This window comes from Heterodontus francisci, chromosome 38 (genome assembly GCF_036365525.1).
Source record: "Heterodontus francisci isolate sHetFra1 chromosome 38, sHetFra1.hap1, whole genome shotgun sequence".
NCBI classification, from domain to species: domain Eukaryota; kingdom Metazoa; phylum Chordata; class Chondrichthyes; order Heterodontiformes; family Heterodontidae; genus Heterodontus; species Heterodontus francisci.
In genome coordinates this window covers 9,254,267-9,266,621 of record NC_090408.1, presented here as the reverse complement: position 1 = coordinate 9,266,621, position 12,355 = coordinate 9,254,267, and the positions used below count along the sequence as shown (strand labels likewise).

The following is a 12,355-nucleotide window of genomic DNA, read 5'->3' as shown; positions in this document are numbered from 1 at the left end:
GTGCGCTACTGACCTGCAAGAACACAGCTTTAACTTTACAATTTACCGCACAGTAATTTCTCAGTCTTAGTTTCACCTTCTGAAAGCAGCAAAGTGCTTTCCCAGAATACAAGAAGCTGAGTGATTTCACCGGCTTGTTTATTTTAAAATTTATTTTGTGCCATTTTAATTTCAGATACGGTAAATGGGTCATGGAAATTATTTTGTTTGAGAATGTACTGTGTGTGGGCTGGGAGTTTTAATGCTGTAGGAGGTGTTTGGTTTCTGACCTTCTCAATGATCTCATAAATGGTTTCATATTTAAAATCTGAACGAAGATGCATACACATCTTGTTTTGTCACACAATGTTTTTTTTCTTCAAATATTCTACCCGACTTACACATGAATCAATTTTCAAAGGCACTATGAGATGGATAGTGGAAAACTGGAAATGGTCATTCATGCTGATATTTGAAAGAGATAGCTTGGATTTATATAGTGCCTTTGATAGCCTTAGAACATCTCAGAACATCTCAAAGCATTTCACGCTAATATTTTAATTGTAGTCACTGTTGTGTGTTGGCAAATGTGGCAGCCAATTTGTGCACAGCAAGCTCCCATAAACAGCAATGAGATAAATGACCAGATGACCTATTTTAGTGCTGTTGGTTGAGGGGATAATTATTGTTCAGAACATTAGCAGAACTCCCCGGCTGTCTTTCAAAAAGTGCCTTCTAAAGGAGCAGATAATGCAACAAAGCAGCATTCCCTCCATCCTGCACTGGAGTGTAAACCTAGATTTCCAATGGGAAGTTAAAATGAAAGCCCATCTGCCCTCTCAAGTGGATGTAAAAGGTACCATGGCACTGTTCAAAGAGCGCTCCCTGATATCCTGGTCAACATTTATCCTCAAACAACATCACTTTTTTTTTCTTTTTTACTAAAACAGATTACCTGGTCATTATTACATTGCTGTTTGTGGGATCTTGCCGTGCTTAAATTAGCTGACTGCTGTCCTACATGTTGCAATAGTGACGACACTTCAAAGGTTGTCTGGAAAGCCTTTGGGATGTCCTATGGTTGTGAAAGTCGCTGAAGAAATGCAAGTGTTTCCTTTTCTTTGCAAAATATTATTTTGTGAAGCCGATTGTATCTTCGGTCAATACAGGATTTATACTAAATAATATGTACACCGGCGAAAAGTTATCACAAGCCACATTTTGAACATTTCGGTGGCCAAGTGATCTTCTATGCGGTTTAGACTGGCCAAAGTTTCCGGCAGGGCAATTTCCACTTTCCATCTGAAGCGAAGAAACAAGAGTCGGTGCTGTTCCGAATCAGTCGCAATGGAAAATGTGCTTTGCAAAAGAAAAATGGGCGGTCCCATATAAACGGGTTTATCAAGATGGAAGTTCCCAGAATGTTAAAATAAAATGGTTCCTCGTTTCAGTTTTGGTGCGTAATTGGGGTTTCTAAAACCCAGGTATAAATTACAGAGACTGAAGCTGTACTGAGACTGAGCGAGCTTGTTGAGAAAGACCAGGAATGATTATGGGCCATGAAGATCCAGACTCCAAGGAGTTCGTCCACATTTTAGTGAAGGATTATTTAAGGTTTGCACTGGAAGGATCCCAGTCAGCTCCTGCAAGCAACACCGTGGCTGAAACTCTGCGAAGGTCTGGCTCCTTCTTACAAAGATATGAACAGAAATTCAAAAAGTACATCTGCAGACTCAACGTCGGTTCTATAGAGGAGGCGAAGCGAGCGTTTCCCATTCTGATGAGTGAGATCTACTCAGATGGGACTGATAACTGGGGCAGACTTGTGACTCTGTACGCTTTTTGTGGAGTATTAGTCAGACACTTGAAAAGCAAAGGCATTCCAGAGGAAGAACTGATTGAGGACATAGCTCAATGCGTGGCACAACACACCTGGACTCACAAAGCTGCGTGGATCAAGGAGAACGGTGGCTGGGTAAGGGATATTTTAAACTTCATCAGAAACTAAACTATCAGATTATTTTTATTTCCAGGTCGTGAAAGTTAGTGGATGAACCAACCTGTTCTTTAAGGAGCTCACTCATCATCATTTAAGTTTCAATATTTGGAGCAAATGTGCAAAAAATACTTGTCTTTCCATGGGACTAATTGTGGAATTTCATTTGCCACATATAGTCCTTGCTGAGTCATTTACTAATTATGTTATGATATAGTTGGCATATTTTGTTGAGGATATTCACTCAACAATGAAGGACACTTTTTCTCAGCTTACACCCCAGTCATTAAGTTCTGTGTCAAAGGAGCAAGCAGCTTGACAGCATTCACAAGAGATGTACAAAGGAGGGAGGTTATTTGGTCTGCTTTAATTCACTCTTCCAGAAACAAATCCTGTTTCCCCAGATAATTACATCTTGAATGAATTATTGCCAATCCATTCAAAATGATCGCACTTTGTACAAAGAAGTCTTTTCTGATATCTGCTTCTCACTGGTTTTCAGCCTATGATCCTCAGCCCTCATATTTTGCCTTACCTTGAAGTAGTGCTGTGGCCTTAGCTTATCTAAGTCATTTAGTGTCTTGTACACCTCTACAAGATATCCTCTTCAGTCTCCTTTCAAGCTGAAAGAGCTACAGTTTTTCTAATATAAAAGCAAAATACTGCGGATGCTGGAAATCTGAAACAAAAACAAGAAATGCTGGATTCACTCAGCAGGTCTGGCAGCATCTGTGGAAAGAGAAGCAGAGTTAACGTTTCGGGTCAGTGACCCTTCTTCGGAACTGACAAATATTAGAAAAGTCACAGATTATAAACAAGTGAGGTGGGGGTTGGGCAAGATATAACAAAGGAGAAGGTGCAGATTGGACCAGGCCACTTGGTCAGCTATGTGGCCTGGTCCAATCTGCACCTTCTCCTTTGTTATCTCTTGCCCAACCCCCACCTCACTTGTTTATAATCTGTGACTTTTCTAATATTTGTCAGTTCCGAAGAAGGGTCACTGACCCGAAATGTTAACTCTGCTTCTCTTTCCACAGATGCTGCCAGACCTGCTGAGTGAATCCAGCATTTCTTGTTTTTGTTACAGTTTTTCTAATCTCTCTTCACAATGCAATCCTGTGACTTCAGCGATCTCCCTTATGGCTCTTCTCTGCACTGCTGCAGGACTTCAATCTTTTACTGATGTCTTGGTGGCCAAAACTAATCACAGACGAGGTGTGACCAGGGCTTTGTACAGGTTTAACGTGACATAATCTGACTTACACTCATCTAACATAGCACTATAATTCAGCGTGGTTTTTTATTCATTGCTTTCATATGTTAAGTGACAAATCTACTAAATCCCTTTGTCACCCATGAAATATTCATTTTCCCTTCCAGTGGGCAGCATTTTGCACTTGACTTTAATAAATTTCATGAATTGGTGATGGTGTGAAAATTCAAATTCTTACAAACCTGCCACCTGCAAAGTGCCTGACCATTAAAATTTGCCCATTTACAGATTGTACCTAATTCCTTTTGCACTTCTGTCCCTGGTTTTGCAGTTCCTCTTTGGCCTGCTGCTGGAAGCCATGAAATGGCCACCAGTGACAGCATACCATTCAAATTTACTTTCACCTTGCAGAGAATTACCAATGCCTATTAGGTCCAACTCAGGCCAGCTGTTGAACAGAAGCTGTATTTCTCTACTTCATGGTTCTGTGTGCTTAGAATGGCAGACCTCTCCCCCTTCCTCATCTCGCTGTCCTTGGCAACACATCTGAAAAAAAGATACTGGAGAAATTTATTCGAAGTTGGGAGGAATTTTCTAGCTAAGAACCTCCTTACAGCGATACAGTAAAAGTCCCTTACTATAAAACTTCTTTTAAACCAAACTCAAAATTTGTCACCCTTCTATTCTACCTGATTTATATCTTAGCAAATAGAATGAAGTCAATATTCTGTCAATTTAAATGTTGTAGTATTTCACAGTTAATTTCTGTGTCCAGAAAGAATTTGCTCAAGAAGGAAATCTGCTAATTTTGAAGGTCAGGTACTTTGCAGGAGGCAGATTTGTAAGAATTTGCATTCCTTGAAGTTTTTAACACCATCACCAATCCATATAATCAAGATAAAGTTCATATTAAAAAGAATATCAGTCTAAGTAAAATGAAAAAAGAAGGATATCAAGGCAGCACAGTGGTGTCAATCCAGCATCAACTCCCAGCAGTGCAAGAAGTGATGCAGGTTTAACTGGCACCTCTGCTGAGTTCCTGTTCTTATTAGTACTCTGTGCGCCTCAGCTGGTTTAGCTGGTTGGTAACACATAATGGACACCCAGTAAGTTTTGGATCTTACCGACTTTCAGATACTTTCTCTGGGCTTAGGTAACTGGGATACATCCCTGTCAGTAGTGAGTGCACTCTATATCAGACAAGCAGTTACTCTACTCAAGGGAATCTTAGACATGGTTAAGTTTTTTTTTGCACGTCATTCAACTGGATAACCAACAAAAATTCATCCTGTTCTCTAAAACTGCTTCAAATGCTGATATTTCTTTCGTGCTTGCTTCAAGAGGATGTTATACTACTTTTTGTTGCTCAAGCAGTAATGTGCAGACCGTATTTTCAACTGACATAAAAAGAAAAAGGGTAATTATGGGTAAGTACCATCACTGACAGGTACCTACAAACATCCTGCCAGGCAATGAGTTAGTTGCAGTTAGTTGTGTGTTGCAGCACCAGAACACAGTGCCATGGAGCGAAGTACTCTGCTTGTGATGGCACTCTATGAAGTTATATGGCAGCACCAAACTGGGACATAACATGCAGAGATGTAATATTCATTGCCCAAAGCAATAGGCAAAAGATTCTTGCCAACTTTCCTCCTTTGCCTCTCACTGGGGATATGGTTCTATAGTCACTGAGCACCTTCCACCCAGCAGCCAAGTGATCCTTGATAGTAAGTGTCAGTGGGCTAATTGACCATTTGGCATAAGAGGCAAGTGCAATTGTGTCTTCAACAGATGATCCATACACCTGCAGTCCCAGTAAGAGTGACTAAATGGTGATGAGGAACAATAACTTGATATTTTTCCCCCTCTTAACTCAGGAATATTCTGTTTTTTGAGCATCTCTTCCTGCAGAGAAATGCAACAATTTACATACGATTACATAGACAGTACATCAGATCCTTCGCTCCATGGCACTGTGTTCTGGTGCTGCAACACACAACTAACTGCAACTAACTCATTGCCTGGCAGGATGTTTGTAGGTACCTGTCAGTGATGGTACTTACCCATAATTACCCTTTTTCTTTTTGTGTCAGTTGAAAATATAATTATATAAGAATTAAGACTATATTATGCAGTATGTGCCTTCTAATTTCTTTGTGGCTGCATAGCTCTATGTCTTGTTCACATTGATCATTGAATATAGATAACCAATTCACAATTATATACGAAACAGGTTGAGTGGGGAAAATTTTATAAATTAGTGCTTTCAATATATTGCTACACCCAGCAGGTGCACAAATCAAGAATGTGGCCAGGCTAGTCTTACACACACATTATTCACAGCCTGCATGACTTTCCATTCAATAAAGTAATTGCTGCAAACTCACGGCCTGCGAATCAGGTGTGCATAGACCTCCATGCCCAAACTCTCAACTTGCACTCTACCATGTAAAACTGCATCAGGATTACAATTATAAATTAACTACAAAACTGATCCTACTGTGCACATACAATAATGTCCTGAAAGCATGTAGAAACGTTAATGCTGCTGAATTCTTTTAACAAAATGTATTTTTTTTGAATAGGAAAAAGGGTTTGTGGAATACTTTCGGCAGAAAAGCCCCCGATTTTCTTATGCAAAGATAGCTGCTATCACGGGGATTGTTGCTGCATGTTCCTTTGTGATCTACCAGAACTGAAAACAGTGAGAGTGAGCTCTACATATGGGAAGCCAGACCAGCATGCGAACATTGAACCTTAAAATGATACCTGGTACTGGAGTTGGTTTAATTATAACCTTTTGTAAAGCTTGTTGAATCCCAGCAAAATACAAAAGGTGAAACACAGTAAACACCCTGACTTATATTATAATAAATAGAATGTACATTCTTTATTTAAATAAAAGTTCCAATAAGAAAGACTTGCATTTATGTAACACCTTTCACAACCTTAGGATGTTTCAAAGCAATTGACAGTCAGTGAAGTACTTTTGATGTGTAGTCACTGATGTAATGTAGAATATTCCCACCAACAGCAATATAATGACTAGATAATCTGTTTCAGCGATGTTGGTTGAAGGATAAATATTGGCCAGGACATGGGGGATAACTCCCCTGTCGAGTCAAAATAGTGCTGTTGGATTTTTTAAATCCACATGAGAGGGCAGCCAGGGCATCAGTTTAAGGGAGTGGAAGGATATCGGGGGTAGGTGGAAATGTGGAGTAATCAGTTCAGCCATGCACTTATTGAATGGTGGAGCAGGCTGGAAGGGCTGAGTGACCTACTCCTGCTCCTAATTCGTATGCTCGTATGTTCATAAAGTCTCATCCAAAAGACTGGGAAAGACATAGCACTAACATAAGAAATAGTAGGTATTAGGTGGGGTCAGAGTGAGAGGGAATGCAATAAGGTCTAAATTAGGTTTACTATTCATGTATGTGAACATGTGGAGAGTAGTAAATAAAGTTGGTGAGCTGCAGGCACAGATAGCCATGTGAGAATATGATGTTGTGATAAAGGAGACCTGGCTCAAAAATGGCAGGACTGGGTACTAAATATTCCTGGTGTTCAGGAAAGATAGGGAAGGAAAGAAAGGAGGAAGGGTAGATGTATTGATTATGGAGAACATTACAGTGCTGGAGAGAGATGATATCCTAGAGCGGTCAAGGACAGAATCTATTTAGATAGAGCTAAGAAACAATATAGGTACCAATATACTACTGGGTGCATTCTACAGGCTACCAACTAGCGGGAAAGATATGGAGGAAAAAATTGCAAGGAAATTACAAAGGAGTGCAAGAATTATAGAATAGTTATAATGGGGGACATTATCCTAATATAGACTGGGATAGTAATAGTGTAAAGGGGAAGAGTTTCTGAAGTGTGTTCAAGAGAATTTTCTAGATCAGTGTCTTTGTGGCCCAGCGAGAAAGGAGGCATTGCTGGATCTGGTTCTAGGAAATTAGGTGGGTCAAGTGGATCAAGTGTCAGTAGGGCAATATCTAGGGGACAGTGATCATGGTATCATAAGGTTTAGATTGGCTATGGAAAATGATAGGGAGAAATCCAGAGTAAAATAATTAATTGGGAGAGGACCAACCTCAGTGGGGTGAGAACAAATGTGGCCCAGGTGAATTGGAATCAAAGATTGGCAGGCAAAACTGTAATGGAACAATGGGCTGCCTTTAAAGTGGAGATGGTTTAGTTCCAGTCAAGGTACATTCCCACAAGTAGGGGGAAGGTAAGACAACAACGCCAGAGCTCCCTGGATGATGAAAGAGATAGAGCTTAAGATGAACCAGAAAAAGGGTCCAAATGACAGATAATGTGGCTAATACAATTGAGAACCAGGCTGAATATAGAACGTTCAGAGTGGTAATGAAAAAACAAATAAGAGATCAAGGAGAGAGTATGAGAAGAGACTGGCAGCTAACATAAAAGGGAATCCAAAAGTCTTCCATAGACATATAAATAGTAAAATGGTGGAAAAGAGGTGGGGCCAATTAGGGAACAAAAAGGGGATTTACACATGGAGGCAGAGGGCATGGCTGAGGTACTAAATGAGTACTTTGCATCTGTCTTTACCAAGGAAGAAGATGCTGTCAACTCCATATTGAAAGAGGAGGTAGTTGAGACACTGGATAGGTAAAAATTGATGAAGAGGAGGTATTAGAAAGGCTGGCTGTACATAAAAATTGATAAGTCACCAGGACTTTATCTGATGAATCCGAGAACACTTGGAGAAATAAGTTCTAATGAGTTCTAGTTATTTCTTGCAAAGCTTGGGAACAGTTAAAAAAAATTAATTTGAAGAAGCCTCAGAGAAACTTAATGAGTTTTCTGAACTGTGCAATCTGATGTGAGGGCGTGGTTGGGATTTGAACAACACATTGATAGTGGAACCTTGCAATCCAAAATCTCCAAATTTTATTCCTTCCCCCTATTCTATGGTTCCTATTAACTATCCGTGAGTCCTCCGAGAAAATATAGGATGGATTATTCAGCCCCAGATGAATGCTGTAGGATGTTGTTTTTGAGTCACGGTTGGGGTTACCCCAACCCTCCCTATATCATTCTATTCAGCTTGTGCCAAGTAATGGGTCTAGAGCTATTTGAATCCTCATTCATAGAATCATGGCACAGTTAGAGGTCATTCGGTCTATGTGGGCTCTTTGAAAGAGCTATCCAATTAGTCCCATTCCCTGCTCTTTCTACATAGCCTTATACATTTCTCCTTTTTAAGTAAATATCCAATTCCCTTCTGAAAGTTACCATTGAATTTGTTTCTACCATCCTTTCAGGCAGTGCATTTCAAATCATAATCCGCTGTGTAAAAAAGATTCTCCCCTCCCCTAATTCTTATGTCAATCACCTTAACTGTGTCCTCTGGTAACCTTACTGACCCTCCTGCCAGTGGAAACAGTTTCTCTCCATCTGCTTAATCAAATACCCCCCATAATTTTGAACACCTTTATTAAATGTCCTCTGAAACTTCTCAGCTCTAAGGAGGATAGTTTTTCTGGTCTCTCTACATAACTGAAGTCCCTCATCTCTGGTACCATTCTAGTAAATCTCCTTTGCACTTATTCACACCTTTTTTTTCTCTCAGGAAACTTGAGTTTGTCCTGGTGCTGTGACTCTCATGGCTTCACTGGTAATGTGGTTGGATGAATCTTGCTGCTGATAATGGCCATTGCTCAAGCCATTATGGCTTTGGTCAAGGTTCCAGATGGCGTAAGGGTTTGGACAGAGTTAGTTTTAGGGCTTACATCGGCTTTAGATTTAGAGTTATTACTAGAGTTTGTGTTAGGGTTTTAGTTACTGTTGGAACAGCAGCAAGTGAAAAGCATATTTTGGGTTTTGATGCGGGTTCAGGTTACTTTTATTATTCTTTCATGGGTTGTTGGTGTCACTGGCATTTGTTGCCCATCTCTAATTGTCCTTGAACTGAGTGGCTTGCTGGAACATTTCAGATGGTAGTTCATAGTCAACCACATTGCTGTGGGTCTTGTGTTACATGTAGGCCAAACCAGGCAAGGTTGGCATATTTCCTTCCCTAAAGGACATCAGTGAACCAGATTGGTTTTTACAACAATCGATGATAGTTTTATGGTTACTGAGACGAGCTTTCAATTCCAGTTTTTTTTAATTAATTGAATTTAAATTCCACCAGTGTTGGGATTTGAACCCGTGACCCCAGGGCATTAGCCTGGGCATCTGGATTACTAGTCCAGTGACGTTACCACTACACCACCATCTCCCCCATTTTTGTCAGTGGGAATCTAAAAGCTCTACTCTTTTAATTGGACCAATAACAATGGGTTGCCCAAGTGTCATCAAACAAAAGGTCGAACAAGTGTCCCCTTTTTAAAGAGGCACAACTAGCAAAAGCAAAATCATAAAAGAGACGAAAAGAATCTTATAAAATTAAATCCTCGTGTTATTTGCCATGTCTGCTAACACTGTGGTGCCCACTGGTTGCAGACTATTTGAATTTTTTCTATCAAAGGTTTTATAGCAGAGCACTTGGAGAACAGTGATAGAATCGGACAGAGTCAGCATAGATTTACAAAAGGGAAATCATGCTTGACAAATCTACTAGAATTCTTTGAGGGTGTAACTAGTAGAGCTGCTGAGAGGGAGCCAGTGAATGTGGTTTATTTGGACTTTCAGAAGGCTTTCGACAAAGTCCCACATTAAGAGGTTAGCGTGTAAAATTAAAGCGCATGGGATTGGGGGTAGTGTATTGCGATGGATAGAAAATTGGTTGGCGGACAGAAAACAAAGAGTAGGAATAAATGGGTTTTTTTCCGAATGGCAGGCAGTGACTAGTGAGGTACTGCAGGGATCGGTGCTAGGACCCCAGCTATTCACACTATATATTAATGATATAGATGAGGGAACAAAATGTAATATCTCTAAATTTGCAGATGACGCAAAACTGGGTGGGAGTGGGAGTTGTGAGGTGGATGCAGAGAGGCTTCAGGGTGATTTGGACAAGTTGAGTGAGTGGGCTAATGCATGGCAGATGCAGTATAATGTGGATAAATGTGAGGTTATTCACTTTGGTAGCAACAACAAGAAGGCAGATTATTATCTGAATGGCTATAAACTGAGAGAGGGGAATATGCAGTGAGACCTGGGTGTTCTCGTACACCAGTCGCTGAAGGTAAGCATGCAGGTGCAACAGGCGGTAAAGAGGGCAAATGGTAGGTTGGTCTGCATGGTGAGAGGATTAGAGTACAGGAGCAGGGATGTCTTGCTGCAATTTGGAAAGATGTAAAGGTAACAGGGTTGTGGTGGTGGGTGATTTTAACTTCCCCAATATTGACTGGGACTCACTTAGTGCTAGGGGCTTGGATGGGCAGAATTTGTGAGGAGCATCCAGGAGGGCTTCTTGAAACAGTATGTAGATAGTTCAACTAGGGATGGGGCCATTCTGGAACTGGTATTGGGGAATGAGCACGGCCAGGTGGTCGAAGTTTCAGTGGGGGAGCATTTCGGGAGCAGTGACCATAATTCCATAAGTTTTAAGGTACTTGTGGATAAGGATAAGAGTAGTCCTCGGGTGAAGGTGCTAAATTGGGGGAAGGCTAATTATAACAATATTAGGCAGGAACTGAAGAATTTAGATTGGGGGCGGCTATTTGAGGGTAAATCAACATCTGACATGTGGGAGTCTTTCAAATGTCAGTTGATTAGAATCCAGGACCAGCATGTTCCTGTGAGGAAGAAAGACAAGTTTGGCAAGTTTCGGGAACCTTGGATAACGAGGGGTATTGTGAACCTAGTCAAAAAGAAAAAGGAAGCATTTGTAAGGGCTGGAAGGCTAGGAACAGATGAAGCACTTGAGGAATGTAGGAAGGAACTTAAGCAAGGAGTTAGGAGGGCTAAAAGGGGTCATGAAAAGTCATTGGCAAACAGGATTAAGGAAAATCCCAAGGCTTTTTATACATATATAAAGAGCAAGAGGGTAACCAGGGAAAGGGTTGGCCCACTCAAGGACAGAGATGGGAATCTATGTGTGGAGCCAGAGGAATGGGCGAGGTGCTAAATGAGTACTTTGCATCAGTATTCACCAAAGAGAAGGACTTGGTGGATGATGAGTTGAGGGAAGGGAGTGTAGATAGTCTCAGTCATCTCATTATCAAAAAGGAGGAGGTGTTGGGTGTCTTGCAAAGCACTAAGGTAGATAAGTCCCCAGGGCCTGATGGGATCTACCCTAGAATACTGAGGGAGGCAAGGGAAGAAATTGCTGGGGCCTTGACAGAAATCTTTGCATCCTCATTGGCTACAGGTGAGGTCCCAGCGGACTGGAGAATAGCTAATGTTGTGCCTTTGTTTAAGAAGGGTGGCAAGGATAATCCAGGAAATTATAGGCTGGTGAGCCTTCCGTCAGTGGTAGGGAAACTATTAGAGAGGATTCTTTGGGACAGGATTTACTCCCATTTGGAAACAAATGGACTTATTAGCGAGAGACAGCATGGTTTTGTGAAGGGGAGGTCGTGTCTTACTAATTTGATTGAGTTTTTTGAGGAAGTGACGAAGATGATTGATGAAGGAAGGGCAGTGGATGTTATCTATATGGACTTCAGTAAAGCCTTCGACAAGGTCCCTCATGGCAGACTGATACTAAAGGTGAAGTCACATGGGATCAGAGGGGAGCTGGCAAGATGGATACAGAACTGGCTCGGTCATAGAAGCCAGAGGGTAGCAGTGGAAGGGTGCTTTTCTGAATGGAGGGCTGTGACTAGTGGTGTTCCGCAGGGATAAGTGCTGGGACCTTTGCTGTTTGTAGTATATATAAATGATTTGGAGGAAAATGTAGCTGGTCTGATTAGTAAGTTTGCGGACGACACAAAGGTTGGTGGAGTTGCGTATAATGATGAGGATTGTCAGAGGATACAGCAGGATATAGATCGGTTGGAGACTTGGGCGAAGAAATGGCAGATGGAGTTTAATCCGGACAAATGTGAGGTAATGCATTTTGGAAGGTCTAATGCAGGTGGGAAGTATACAGTAAATGGCAGAACCCTTAGGAGTATTGACAGGCAGAGAGATCTGGGCGTACAGGTCCACAGGTCACTGAAAGTGGCAACGCAGGTGGATAAGGTAGTCAAGAAGGCATACGGCATGCTTGCCTTCATCGGTCGGGGCACAGAGTATAC

The 12,355-nt window shown here is 41.2% G+C and overlaps 1 protein-coding gene across 1 annotated transcript; it reads left to right on the top strand.

The window, feature by feature from the left end:
* The first annotated feature begins 1,097 nt into the window (after nucleotides 1–1,097).
* On the top strand, nucleotides 1,098–6,106 carry LOC137352298 (bcl-2-related protein A1-like). Its single transcript, XM_068017585.1, has 2 exons — nucleotides 1,098–1,954; nucleotides 5,774–6,106. The coding sequence occupies exons 1-2, from the start codon at nucleotides 1,526–1,528 to the stop codon at nucleotides 5,885–5,887; spliced, it is 543 nt and encodes a 180-aa protein (XP_067873686.1). The 5' UTR covers nucleotides 1,098–1,525; the 3' UTR covers nucleotides 5,888–6,106.
* The last annotated feature ends 6,249 nt before the right edge of the window (nucleotides 6,107–12,355 follow it).